Raw genomic sequence first — 14,984 nt, forward strand, 5'->3', positions numbered from 1 at the left:
GAGAACCCTAAGCAGAGGGGTCAGCATGTGCAAATGCCCTGTGGCAAGACCTGCCCAGCCCAACAGCCCAGACAGGGGCCCCATAATGCTTGGGGGTGAGCCCTAGGCTGACCTCTCAGTAACATCCAGGGGATACCACAACCCGCCCAGGATGGAAAGCACAAGCAGGCTCCAGGGGGAGGAAGGGGCAATCCAGAGGACCTACCTGGAGATGGAGGTTGTAGGCGGCTTCCAGCAGATACTGCTGGAGGCCACAGTCCTGCTTCTTCAGCATCACAGCTACAGACACGGGCACTGAGAGCAGGTAGGGCTGGCCGGCTGCCGGCCAGTTCACCTCGGTACACAGCTGCCAGCCCCAGGTGCGGGATACTGCAGAGAGAGGTGAGTGGGCAATGTTGGTCAGTCAGAGTCAGCAGGCTGTGGGTGCTGGCCTAAGGCAATGCAGAAGGCTCTGCAGCAATGAAACAGTGTCTCTGTCTTCTTTTGAGAAACAGCACTGCATAGACATTAGTTGTGTGAGGTAGTGCTATGTAGACCAGGGTTCTGAACTTCATTTCTACTAACACCTGGGACCAGACAATTCTTTCTTGTTGGGGGCTACCTGCACACTGTAGGAAATTTAGCAGCATCTCTGGCCTCTACCCACTAGATTCCAGTAGCAAACCTCTAGTTGTGACAACCAAAAATGTCTCCATGTTGCCAAATGTCACTTGTGTGTGTGGGGGCGGGGGGCAAAGCACTTCAGTTGAGATTTCCTAGTGTAGACTTTAAAAGAGTGTTGGCCATCCTGTGCCATGAGACCAGAACTGGAGAGTGCCCAGTCACCATTACTGAACGTTTTGATCAAAGATTCTAGGAAGAATCCTGATCAAAAGAGGGGAAAATGTGAAACAGAATTGAAAATTCCCATAGAATTCAGGCTTTCTGGAGCCATGGAGGCTAATGAACCCCTGAGATACTCCCCTGAGACAATCTTTAAACCTTAAATGAAAAACATCCCCTCAAGTCTTCTTTAAACCAAATAATAGTTTAATTAGTAAAGAATGTCTGCCTTGAGCATTGTGACCTTTTAAAGGACTATCTATATGGGATCAAAGTGAAAACAGCAAATTGAAAGGTCAGATAGGAAACTTGGGGGCAGGGAGTTTGTGTAAACGGGAGAGGAACATTTTGGAAAAGGGGGGTGAGAATGGTTGCACAACTTGAAGAACGTTATCAGTGCCACTGAATTGTACAGGTAGAAATTGTCCAATTGGTGTATTTTTGCTCTGTATATTTTCAACAGTAATTAAAAAAAAAAAAAGAAGGTGGACCAGCACTGTGTAGAGGTTAAGGAAACAAGCTCCTGAGCCTTCTGTCTGGATTCAAATCCCAGCTCTGCCGCTTCCCAGCTGTGTGACCTTGGGCAAATTACTTAAGATCTCTGTGCCTCTATGTTCTTCCTCTGTAAACTGGGAATGATAATAGCAATGGCTTCCTGGTGTTGCTGTGAGAATTAGTAGGTCTATAAGCATTTAGAACAGTTCTTGTCTCCATTAATAAGTGTTCCCTACTAATATTTTTTTGGAGCAGTGGTTAAGGGCTCAGCTGTTAACCAAAAGGTTGGTAGTTTGAACCTGAGGCAGTGTGCTTCTGTAAAGATTACAGCTTCCTAAAACCTGTGAGGCAGTTAGTTCTACTCTGTCCTATAGGGTTACTATGAGTCGGAGCTGACCTGACGGCAACAGGTTTGATTTTGCTTTTATAAAAACGTATTCATTGCAGAAAATTAGAAAATCCAGAAAAGTTGTTTTAAAACTTCCTGTATGTGTGCTATACTTACAAAGTTTATTTATAAGTCTTTTTAAATGCAAAAAAAAAAAAAAAATCACCCAGAAGCAAAATTTGTACGTGTTCATCTGTCCTCACCTCACTCCAAAAATAATTGGAAAAAAATCTCTGTCAGGGCCTGCCTTGAAAACATAGTTGACATATCTTCACCACTTTCAAAGCAAATAAACTATTAAGACAGGGGGTCGGGGAGGGGGAAGAGGCTGGAAGCTCTGCTCTTATTTGGCTTATTCCCTTCCCGTCCTTTTACCCAGTTGAGGCTATATTCAATTTTGTTGCCTTTCATTTAATATTATTTTCATGGAATTTTCTCATGTTATTAAAATACCTCCTTCATCATAGGGTTTAAGAATTATGAAATAGCTCCACAATTTACTAAACTGAGTGTCTACAAACACAAAAGCAAGTATGCAAGCTACGTAGACAAATACAACTTCTTTTATGGACACTGACATTTGAATTTCATAAAACTGTCATGTCATGAAATAGTCTTCTTTCGATTGTTTTTCAACCATTAAAAAATATAAAAACCCATTCTTAGCTCATAAGCTATAGTTTTCCAACCCTACTGTTGGACATTTGAATTATTTCTTCTTTTTTGCTCTTGTAAATAATAATGTAAGGAACATCTTTTTGCATCGGGCATGTAAAAGTGATTTCAGTTTATTTCCATAGGACAGAGTTCTAGAAGCAGAATTACTGAGTTAAGAGGTACTTTTAGTCAGAAGAGCAACTCTGGAATTTGGAGCTGATGTTACCCCCCTCAAGGCCAGGATACCCACTTGGGGACACCTACCTTCCTTGTCAGTACAGGAGTGGGCCTCGGAAGGGCTGTGGACATGATTGAGGCTCCTCAGGTCATTCCCAGTGACAAGATACAGCTTAGAGCTGGATAGGGAAGGAGGACAGTTCCAGACAAGCCATTTTCATTCATTTATTTGACAAGTATGCCTTCAGCTGCTGGTGCTTGGCACTGGGGCGAATTCCACGGTCAAAAGAACAGGCATTTGGGGCTGGCACTCCAGTGGAAAAGACACTCAATAAATATGTCAACAAATGCGTAAACGCCATGGAAAACCTAAAACAGGGAAGGCATGGGGTTCTGTCCTGCAGAGTGACATCTAAAGGACAAGAAGGGGCCAGCAAGTCAAACAGAGGGAATGGCAAGTGCAAAGGCCCTGGGCAGGAATGAGGTGTTCCCTCTAAGAGTACAAAAAGAAGGCTGGCGTGAGGAGCTGGGGGGAGTGAGCCAGGGAAGAGAGGAGCAGGGCTCTCACCTTTAGTCTGGGGGAGGAGCCTGGATTTTATTCTAAGAAGCAGGGTTTGGGTGAGATGACTTAATTTATATTTTAATGACCTCTCTGGCTGCTGTGGAGAGAAGGGCGTGGAGGGCAGCAGGGGGGACATGCCTCAGGCTATGGTGGAGACAACAGGGAAGGAAGCAGGTAGACAGGGCACAGATGGAAGCCTCCAGGGGCAGCCTGGATTCACTCTTGCTCAGTCTGAAACCTACTCTCCAAGCATAACCTCCTGAAGGGGTGGGGGACCAGCAGGACCCAGGAGGGACCTTGGTAAAGCACTGAGGAGAATGGGAGTTTCCCACCCCCACTCCTGGGCCTCTGCACAGTCGCTGTCACAGACACACACACTTATATCTACTCAGTGGCACACTCACACATACATGCTCACACACGTTCACAGACACATATGTACACTCACGTGTTCACAGAGGCGCATGCTCATAGATACATGTTCAGAGATGCACGTGTTCAGACACACATTCACAAACACATTATAGACATAACACAGTTGTTCACAGCCACATACCCATGTTCATAGACACACTCAGAGACACATGTTCACACACATGTTCAGACACCCATTCTCTCATGCACACACACACATGCTCGTGTACTGTGTTCCCATGTGCACACAACACTCCCAGACACACAAACTCTCTCACATATACATCCTCACACTCACGAACACACATACAGAGACACTCAGGCATACACTCACATGCACACACACACAGGACAGATACACACCCACTTCCACTCACAGACACACACACCCACAGTCACAGACACGTGTCAACGTTCACACATACACGATAATATGCACACAGATTCACTGGCACGCATGCTCAAACACACTCATTTACAAGCATGCTCATGCCACATTCATGCTCAGAGGCACACGTTCATGCACACCTGTGCACAGACCCACCCACTCTCACACAAGACCATATACATATTGCAAACACATGACCACATACATGTTGCACACATGCTCACATACATGTTCACAGGCACAGGTATATATTCACATACATGCTATGGACACATGTTCACACACACATGCTCACAGATACAGACTCACAGGCACACACATAGGCATTCACTCTTACCGACACACTTGATCATACACTTGCTCACAGACATGCACACACTCCTGCATGTGTGCCCATGACATCACCCCCTCCCCCCTCTGGTGCAGGAGTCCTACCTGAAGTTGAGCAGCTCTATGGCCTCCTCGGGCGTGTTCAGGTGCACCTTCAGGTCCTGGCCCTTCCTTGCCTGGATCCCGCCGTCCAGGCTGGCAGTGCCTTGGATACCGGTCACCCACCTCACCCCTGCCCGCCCTAGGGCACCTGCTGTGCCCATTTGCGCTGAGATCTGGAGCAAGGCGCTGAGGGAGAGGTACACACCAGCTGTACCTGCAGGCCTGGCAGCTGAGGGTCATCCCAGCCCAGTCTGCAAACCCAGTGTCAACCCACCCACCACCCCCAGGCCGTTTTCCTCCATCCTGAGGCAGGACACCCTCTTCACTGTGGCCACCACTCATCAACTGCTCCATAGTGGCCCTCACCATCATTAGGTCCATTTTACAGATGGGGAAACTGAGGCTTAGAGAGGTGAAACCACCTGCCTTAGAACCTGTGGCCAAGATACAATAGAGCCAGAGCTTGGACCCCGGCTGTCTAACTCCCAAACCCATCTCGAAGAGCCTCCAGGGCATAGGACGTCCATGTTCCCCAAACCAGACCCAGAAACTAGGGGTACGTGAGATGAGTGTTTGGGGACAGTGGGCCAGCAGGTCTGGGACAGGCTCCAGAATCGAACTGAGTAGTGGGCAATTCCAGCTCAGATGCTTTAGCACCATGGACCCCTGGGCCAGTGGCATAATCTCCCTGAGCCCCAGTTTCCTCAGCTATTAAATGGGAACAAGCAAAGTGCACGCCTCACTGAATGGTGGTAATAAGTCAGTGGGTTCAGAGCTAAGCCTGTCTTACAGGTCGTGTGGATTGCCCTCCTCCTCCCTTTCCCTCGCACCCTCCCCTCAGAGACAGAGTGGAGTAGAAGGTACGATCATTGGGCTCTGGCATCAAACTAGCCTCTATCAGAACCCCAGCCACTCTGCTCTGCTGTGTGACCTTGGGCACATGACCGCCTTCTCTGAGACTCAGTCTTCTCATCTGTAAAGTGGGCATAACAGCTCAGGATCTTCCTCACACAATAGCTGGTCTGATGGTGTAAGGTCCCTCTCCAGCCCATGCTGCTGCCTCCAGAGCCCTCCAGCTCACTGCGGCTCCCTGCAAAAGGAGGCTCCCACCCCCCAGCTCCCTGGAAATAGCTACCTGGGCTTGATGTAACCGTTCACAAAGAAATCCGAGCGCTGCTGGAAGTCGGCAGCCCCTCGGACACGGATACTGATGGCAGCAGAGGCGTTGAGGGTCAGCTGGGCTGGGAGGCCAGACATGGTGGGGAAGGTGAGCTCCTCCATGGCCAGGCTCAGCCTCCGGTTCACCTGCACCTCCTGACCCTGTGGCCAAAAGTCACGATGTGCACGGGGAAGCCTCTGCCAAGGGCCAGGCGCAGCCCCAACACCAAGCTCACACAACCACATCCAACCCTCACCTCAGCCCTCAGAGGGAACATCCTCATTACCTTCCCCCACCACATTTCCAGGCTAGGAAACTGAGGCCTCAAACAAATAAACAACCTGCCCAAGACTACATAGCTAGAGAAGAGTGGAGCCAGGATTTGAACCCAGGCAGTTTGCCTATGAAAGTTTGGGGGTCTAGGGTGAGTCGATAAGGAGGGACTAGGCCCTGCTTGCAGCAAAGAGCACTTAGCATGTGCCAGGCATGTTCTAACCACTTTGTTGCATTAACTCATTTGATATAACAACCTTATGCAGTATATGTTGTTATTATTATTATTCCCATTTCACAGATGCAGAAACCGAGGCCACGGAAAGTTAAGCAACATGCCCAAGGAGATAAGCAGTAGAGCTAGGATTTGAACGTGGGCAGTCTGGCTCCAAATTCCATGCTCTTAAGAGTTTGGTCAAAGTGTCAAACAAGAAACAGGGTGGGGAAGCAATGTCAGCAGGGCAGGACCAAGACTGGCTTATGGTACCTTCAGGAGCTTGACAACCAACTCAGCCAGGTTCAAGGACTGCCATTTCAAGTGACTTTCCATCGCCCCACAGTTCATGAAGCTCAGCTCATGGCCAAACATCTTCACACTCAACTCACAGCGCAGCGCCCGCCGCTCCCCGTGCCTCTGGGTCACCTGAGGGAGAACCGAGACCACTGACCAGGAACGAAATGTATTCACATCAGATGTATGTGGTGACATTTTAGAAGAGCAAAAATTGTCAACAACCTAACTGCCCATCAATAGGAGAGCCGTCATATAAAATGAAGTCCACCCATAGATTGGAAATCAAAGTTTATGCTTAGAATGAGTTTTTAGTAAAAAGAGAAAATACTCAAATAACAGTATGAAGTGAAAAAGCAGACCAAATATATGCACACCCTGGTGTGAACTGCTGTGGAGCTGGCTCCGACTCGTGGTGACCTTATATATAACAACAAAACATTGGCCAGTCCTGTGTCATCTTCACGATCATTGGTATAAAGGTATATGCACACCGTATGATCCGGCATCTCTACTCCCAGATATGCCAAACAGAAATGCGTACACATGGTCACCAAAAAGATACACACAAGAATGTTCACAGCACTATGTGCGATAGCCAGAAACTGAAAACTACCCAAGAAACCATCAAAAAAATAAATAGGGTAAAAAATTGTTGCAGGTTCACACAGTAGAATACTACACAGCAATGAGGAAGAATAAACTATAAGTGTACACAACAACACAGACGAATCTCATACAAATTTTGAGCCAAAGAAGTCACACACACAAAAAGAATACATGGGGAGCACCACCGAGGTGGAAACAACCCAAATGTCCATCAACTGATGAATGGATCAACACAATGTGGTCTATCCATACAGTAGAATATCATTCAGCCAGAAAAAGAAATGAAGTACTGAAGCATATTACAATGTGGATGAACCTTGAAAACACCATGCTCAGCGAAAGAAGCCAAAAGACCACATATTGTAGGATTCCATTTATATAAAATGTCCAGAATAGGTAAATCCGTAGAGACAGAAAGCAGATTGATGGTTGCCAGGGGCTGGGGAAAGAGGAAAAGGAGGAGAAGCTGCTTAATAGGTATGGGGTCTCCTTTGGAGTAATGAAGCATTCTGGAATTGGTTGCACAACATTGTGAACATACTAAATGCCACTGAATTGTTTACTTCAAAAATGGCTAATTTTATGTTATGTGAATTTCATCTCGTTTAAAAAAAAAAAAGGTGTTGGGGAGTACATGGTGAATGATTCCATGTACATAAAGTTCAGAAAGGAAACCGGATGATCCTGCTGCTGCCAAACAGGTTGGACTGGATTTGCTCTCCTGCATGAAACAACTAGAAGCCCAGGTGAAATAGATTAAACAATAGTTCCCAAGACATCAGACACGAGGCAATGTGAGACAATGATCCCTGAGGATGGGAAACTGATGAGGGAGCCCAAGCTTACACCTGGAGAGAGTTTCCAGGCTGCGGTGCAGTGCCGGGAGAGGGTGTGGGGAAAGAGAACGGAGGCTGAGCATGAGGACACCCCAGGCACAGGGGCTGAGAGTCTGGGGAGACCCAGGTGGCTAGCCTTGGCAGGATAGGGTACTGGGGAGGAAAGGGCTGCATGGGGTTATCTGGAGATCTGCAGAGGGTCCTCAGAAAATCTTTCTGACATTGAATTAAGCAAAGATTTCTTAGCTACAATGCCCAAAGCACTTTCCATAAAAAAAAAAAAAAGATAAACTTGATTTCATCAAAATTAAGAACTTCTGCTCTTTGAAAGACACTATGAAGAGAATGAAAAGACATACCACAGACTGGGAGAAAATATTTGCAAATGTTTTATCTGATAAAGGACTTATTTCCAGAATACATAACAAATTCTCAAAACTCAATAAGAAAACAACTTAATAGAAAAAAAAAAATGGGCAAAGAATTTGAACATATACTTCACCAAAGAAGACATATGGACAGCAGATAAGCACATAAAAAGATGCTCAACATCATTAGTCATTAGGGAGATGCAAATTACAGCTACTAGATAACCCACTATTGAAATGGATAAAATGAAGGAGTCTAATCATGCCAAGTGTTGGCGAGGGTGTGGAGAAACTGGAACTGGAAGAAACGTAAAATGACACATATACAAGAAAACAACTTAGCAATTTCTTAAAAAATAAATATACACCTACCATATGACCCAGTCACCCCACTCCTAAGTGTTTACCCATATGTCCGTACAAAGACATGTACATGAATGTTCATAGCAACTTTATTTGTAATAGCTCAAAACTGGGAACAACCCAAATGTCTGTCAACAGGTAAACAGATAAACTGTACATCATCCACCCAATGGAATACTTATTACTCAGCAATAAAGAGGAAAGGAACAGCAAGGAGCCCCAAATAGCCAAAGCAATCTTGAAAAATAATGAATTGGAAGACTCACGCTTCTTGATTTCAAAATATACTGTAAAGCCACAGTAATCAAAACAGCCTCGTACCGGCATTATGATAAGCATAGAGACCAATGGAACAGAATCAAGAGTCCATAAATAAATGCATACATCTATGGTCAATTGATTTTTGACAAGGGTACTAACTCCATTCAGCAGGGAAAGACCAGTCTCTATTTTCATTCTTTTATTATTTCAATTTTACTTTGTTGTGGTGGTTGAGACTATACACAGCACACATGCACCAATTCAACCATTTCTGCATGTACAATTCAGTGACACTGATTACATTCTTTGAGGTGGGCAACCATTCTCACCCTCTTTTTCTGAGTTGTTCCACCTGCATTAACATAAATTCACTTCCCCCTAAGTCTCCTATCTAATTTTTAGAGGTGTTGTTGTCACTTCGATCCCATATAGATAGGTCTTAAAAGAGCATGATGCTCAAGGCAGGCATTTTTTTACTAGTTAAGCTAAACTACTGCTTGGTTTTAAGAAGACTTAAGGGAATATTTTTGGTTTAAATTTTAAAGATTATCTCAGGGCAATAGTTTCAGGGGTTCATCCAGCCCCCTTGGATCCAGAAATCTGGAATCCATGAGAATTTGAAATTCTGTTCTGCATTTTCCCCCTTTCAATCAGGATTCTTCTACAGAATCTTTCACCAAAATGTTCACTAAAGGCCAGGCACCATCCAGTTCTTCTGGTCTCATGGTAAAGGAGGCAGGCGTTCATGGAGACAATTAGCCACACACATTCCATATCCTCCTCCTATTCTTGACTCTCCTTCTTCCTTTTGTTGCTCCAGGCAAATAGAAATCAATTGTCATGCCTTGGATGGTCGAGTGAAGAATAGTCTCTTTAATAAATGATGCTGGGAAAACTGGATTTCCACATGCAAAGGGATGAGGCTGTACCTATACCTCCCACCATATACAAAAATTAGCTCAAAATGGATCAAGGACCTAAATGTGAGAACGAAAACCATAAAAAAAAAGCTCTTAGGAGAAAACATGGAAGTAATGCTTTGGGATCTAGTTGTTAACAACACGTTAGACATGATACCAAAAGCAAGAGCAAGCAAAAGACAAAAAAGAGATAAGCTAGACTTCATCAAAATTAAAAACCTTTGTGCTTCAAAGGACCTTATCAACAAAGTGAAAAGACAACCCAACAACTGGGAGAAAATTTTTAGGAACCATGTATCCGATAAGGGTTTTATATCCAGAATATGTAAAGAACTCCTACACTTAACAAAGAGACAAACAACCCAATTAAAAAATGGGCAAAGTACCTGAATAGACATTTCATTAAAGAAGATATACAAATGGCCAATAAGCACATGAAAAGATGTTCAAAGTCATTAGGGAAATGCAAATCTGAACCACAACGAGATGCCACTTCACTTCCACTAGGATGGCTATTATCAGAAAAATGGAAAACAACAAGTGTTGACAAGGATATGGAAAAATTAGAACCCTCATCAATTGCTGGTGGGAATGTAAAACAGTGTAGCTGCTGTGGAAAACGGTACGGCAGTTCAAAACTTAAACAGAGAACTATCATATGACCTAGCAATTCCGCTCCTACGGATATACCCAAAAGATTGAAAGCAGCTCAAACAGATACTTGTTTACCAAGGTTCATTGCAGCATTATTCACAATAGCCAAAAGGTAGAAACAATTGAAGTGTCCATTGACAGATGTACAGGTAAACAAAATGTGGTATATACACAAAATGGAATATTATTCAGCCAAAAACTGAAGCGAAGTCCTGATGGATGCTACAACATGAATGAATCTTGAAAACATTATGCTGAATGAAATAAGCCAGACACAAAATATTGTATGATCCCACTTATGTGAACTATTCAGAATAGGCAAATGTATAGAGATCAGGGTGTATCGGTGGTTACCAGAGGAATCACTGCTTCAGGGGGCACTGAGCTGCTGTTAAGGATGATGAAAAAATCTGGAAGCAGACAGTGGTGATGGCTGCACAACATAATGAACGTAATCAATGTCACTGAATTGCATACGTAAAAGTGGTTAACGTGGCAAATTGTATGTTATGTATGTTTTATCACAATAAAATTTTTACAAAGATTAGAAATCATTCCGTATTTCAAGATGGGTAAATTGAGGTTCAGAGAAGTCATACGACATACGGCGTCAGAAGAAGAAGTGGGGAAAAAAAAAGTAAAACTGATGCTGTCAGAAGTCAGAATAGTGGTGACCCTTGGACAAGGGTGCGTATTAACTGGAGGAGGGAGGCAAAAGGGAGAACCCTCTGGGGTGATGATAACAGCCTGGGTGCTGGTTACATGAGTGTGTTCAGTTGGTAAAAATGGAACATGTACAACTGAGCTGGCCCTGAGAATGATGAAGGTGGGCATGTGCCTGTGGGAGTAGGGTGGGGGCTTCCCTTACCTTCCGCTGTAGGTCTCTCATCTTCCTGGATCTTTCTCCTGAACATTCAGGGCTGGATGACTGTGAGGCAGGCCCTACTTCTGGTTCTGGGGGGTTCTCTGGCTGTTCCTCGCTGTCCTTGTCATGTCCCCAAAATGATTTCTGACCAAACAGCTTACGAGTGATTTCTTCAGCATTTTCCAGCCTCAGTCCCAGCTGGGAAGAGAAGCCAGGGGCTCAGGGAGCAGCAACTTAGTCCCACAGGTGATGGGGAGCTGAGAGACCAGGGCTGAAGGCTTGGAACAGGGCACTCAGAACTCCCAGGGTCCACCTAGGACCAGGTAAAGGGACAGAAACATGGGAAACCCAACAAGCTCTGCATCTGCCTGGCAAATGTCACACAGCAAAGAGAATTCCTACTGATTCTTCAAGGACTGGTTCAAATGTTGCCACCTCTGGGAAGCCGTCACTGAATTCCCACATCATTCCCTTCCCACATCACTCCATTCCTTCCTCTGAGTCCTCGGCACACGACTTCAAGGTCATACTCATACATTGAGTTATGTGTGTTATCCTATAAGATCCTGAACTTGATGAGGGCAGGAATCTATGTCTCCTTCACTAGGCATCCTCAAGGCCTGACCTGGTTGGTTCTCAAAACCTGATGGATGAATGAGTAAATCCTTCCTTCTATTCCTTCCTCCTTCCATCTGCCAATCCATTCACCCATCTGTGCTTTCCATCCATCTGTCCTTTCTTTCCTTTATTCTATCCATCCATTCATCCATACAACTATTCTATTCATTCTTTCCTTTGTTCTACCCAACCATCCATTCATCATCCATGCTTTCTTTCCCTTGTTCTATGTATCCATCCATCCTCCTAGCCTTCCATCTACTTCCTTCCTTCCAGCCACCTTTCCTGCCTTACGTCTATTCTTCCATCCATACTTCCATCCAGACGTCTCTGAGAACACACATAGAGAAATCACCAAAGGTCAGCTCTTGGTAGATCTGAACCTATCCATCCAGACAAGTTTGGATGATAGGTTCCTTGCTCTCCATAAATTAGATGGGGTAGGAATATATCACAAAAAACTCTCCCTCAGACAAGCTCCAGGGGGCTGGGGAAAGGATACGAAAAGAGTAGTGGGCCCCAAGGTAATCACTGCTCTAAAGTTGGCTGGATGTAGGACCTCAGAGATATTCCCTCTTCCATCATTGTCCCCCACAATGCCACACAACAGAATGCTGAAACCGCACCCTGTTACTCCCCAGCTTAAAATTCTTCCATGACCTAGCCCTGCTGCTCTCTCTCCACCCTCCTATTTTACCATTCCCCTCTTCACCCCCTACTCTACTTCTGTTCCTTAAACATACCAAGCCCTTTCTCTTCTCAGGATCTTTGCACTTACTGGTCTCCCCACCTGGAAGGCTCTTAAGCCAGCTCTTCACACTGCTATGCCTTCTCACCCTTCAGGTCTCAGCTCAAATGCCACCTCCCCTAATGCCCTATTTCAAGTAACTGTTCTTTTAACCATGTATTTACTCATTTCTTATCTCTCTAGGCTGTGGGCACCAAGAGGGCAAGGACCACGTCTTTCTTGTTTATCATTATATCCCCAGAGTCCAGCACATGTTAGGTAGTGAATGAATATCTGTGCAATGGATGGTGGGTGTATGGATGGATGTGGGATGGATGGATGGTTGAGCATGGGCATGGATAGGGGTGGGTGGATGGATGAGTGGGTGAGAAGATGACAGGTAAGAGGGTGAAAAGGTAGATTAATGGACAGATGGACAAGTGGGTGGAAGGGTAGATGGAAAGATGAGTGGGAAGGTATATGAATGAACAGATAGATGAGAGGGTGGGTGGTATGAGAGGATGAAATGGGTGGATGGATGTATGGATGAGTGTGTAGATAGATGGGTGTGTGGGAGGAAGTAGGGGTGGGGGTGCAGAATATAGGGGTGGATTGATGGAGATAAGAGAATGGATGGATGGACAGATGGTCAGATGGGATAATTTCTGCTTCCAAGTGCAGGAGAGGCTCTGGAAAGACTGAATTAATGTCCCCTCTTACCTCCAGGAGGTTGAAGGCATGACCTAGGGCATGGATAGTTAAGTTGGCCATGGCAGAACGGGGAAGAAAGGAGGCTGGAGAGAAGAGAAGAATCCCCTCCAAGTTGGCTCCCAGGCTGCCGGACACTAGGAGAAAGGAGAGGACCAGTACACTCTCTAACCCTCCCAGACAGGGTCTGGCTACAGAAGTACGTGCGGCTGGTCCTCTCAGTTAGGACAGGAGGTTCAGCCTTAAGCCTTATAGAGGAGCAGAGAAAACACAGGACAGAAGTGTCACAAATCACATCCACATCTGATGACCAGAAGAGGGGAGGCAGCCCCCGACCCCAAAACCAAATCCTGGTGCTAGAAAGGATTCCCCTTTGGTTCCTGCCTGATTACAACAGAGACGCAGTTTGGTGCCAACGTGCCTGAACCCCTCTCTGTATGTGCTAATCTCCCTCTTTAACAAAGGGCAAAAACAGTTGTCAGACTCATAGACCTCAGCAGGCAACAGAATCCACAGGATTTACGTGTTTCACCATCATTGTATTTCACTTCAGGATTATCTTCTCTTTAACCCATTGCTGTCCAGTTGATTCCAACTCATAGTGACCCTATAGGACAGAGTAGAACTGCCCCATAGGATTTCCAAGGCTGTAAATCTTTACAGAAGCAGACTGCCACATCTTTCTCCTGTGGAGCGGCTGGTGGGTTCGAACCGCCAACCTTTCTATTAGCAGCCCAAGCACTTAACCACTGTGCCACGAGGGCTCCTTTATCTTCTCTTTAAAAAAAACAAACCCGCTGCTGTGGAGTTATTTCAGACTCAGAGCAACCCTATAGGATAGAGCAGAACTGCCCCATCGGGTTTACAAGGCTGTGATCTTTACAGAAGCTGACTGCCGTACCTTTCCCCCATGGAGCAGCTGGTGGGTTGCAACTGCTGACCACTTGGTTAGCAGCCATGTGCTTAACCACTGCACAGCCAGGGCTCCTATTTTCTCTTCATGAGGAGTTAAACTGATTTTCTATTAGTGGTAGTGATAGAAAATTTCCCTTTAAAACAAATATAAGAAGAGAGCCAATTTGGAGGAAAGATGGAGGTATTGGATTGAGTGCTATTATATAGCTATCTTTTTACCTATTCCTACAAAAACAGCAGTTTCACAGTTGCTATTGGGATGCAGCAAAAAAAGAAAAAAATCACGCAGGTAGCAGGTAAATGTTTAACTTTTGGGAAACAGCATCCTTGATCTATAATGCCCTCAGGTGTTCGTGCAATGGATGGATTGATGTGAGTGGGTGGGTGGTGGATGGGTTAATGGATGGATAGATGGATAGATGTGAGTGGGTAGATAGATGTGGGTAGGTAGATGAGTGGATGGATGGATAGATAGATGTGAGTGGGTAGGATTGGTGGATGGATGGACTGATAGATGTGGATGGGTAGATGGGTGGATGGATGGATAGGTCAGTGGGTAGATGGGTGGATGAATGGATGGCTGGCTGGCTGGGTGGACAGGTGGGTGGGTAAGAGGTTGGGTGGTGTTAGGGCTCCCAGGTCCCCCAGCTCGTGTGGCTATAAAATAAAAAGTGGGCTGCCCCAGACAGCCATACCTGAGTGAAAGGTGACATCAGAATAGGACGAGTGTTTCCAGGTCTCTAGATGAAACTCCCGGGTGAGGATGTCCTCAGGGAGGGTATCTCGGAGAGTCTGTTTCAGGGGGTCATCCGTCTTCAGAAGCTGCAGGAGGTGACTCCACACAAAGGAACCCACTAAAGTT

At 45.5% G+C, this 14,984-nt stretch overlaps 1 protein-coding gene across 1 annotated transcript in view; it reads right to left on the reverse strand.

Annotated features, from left to right (window-relative positions):
- LOC126087495 (uncharacterized) overlaps window positions 1-14,984 on the reverse strand; it is a 153,667-nt gene that overhangs the window by 102,707 nt on the left and 35,976 nt on the right. The window contains exons 15-22 of the mRNA XM_049905028.1: window positions 14,818-14,976; window positions 13,220-13,344; window positions 11,158-11,352; window positions 6,255-6,410; window positions 5,471-5,655; window positions 4,339-4,521; window positions 2,627-2,718; window positions 206-369 (exon numbers count right to left, since the gene is read on the reverse strand). Of these exons, the coding sequence (XP_049760985.1) occupies window positions 206-369; window positions 2,627-2,718; window positions 4,339-4,521; window positions 5,471-5,655; window positions 6,255-6,410; window positions 11,158-11,352; window positions 13,220-13,344; window positions 14,818-14,976 (1,259 nt within the window). The remainder of the gene's footprint in view (window positions 1-205; window positions 370-2,626; window positions 2,719-4,338; window positions 4,522-5,470; window positions 5,656-6,254; window positions 6,411-11,157; window positions 11,353-13,219; window positions 13,345-14,817; window positions 14,977-14,984) is intronic.

This window comes from Elephas maximus, chromosome 12 (genome assembly GCF_024166365.1).
Source record: "Elephas maximus indicus isolate mEleMax1 chromosome 12, mEleMax1 primary haplotype, whole genome shotgun sequence".
NCBI lineage: Eukaryota > Metazoa > Chordata > Mammalia > Proboscidea > Elephantidae > Elephas > Elephas maximus.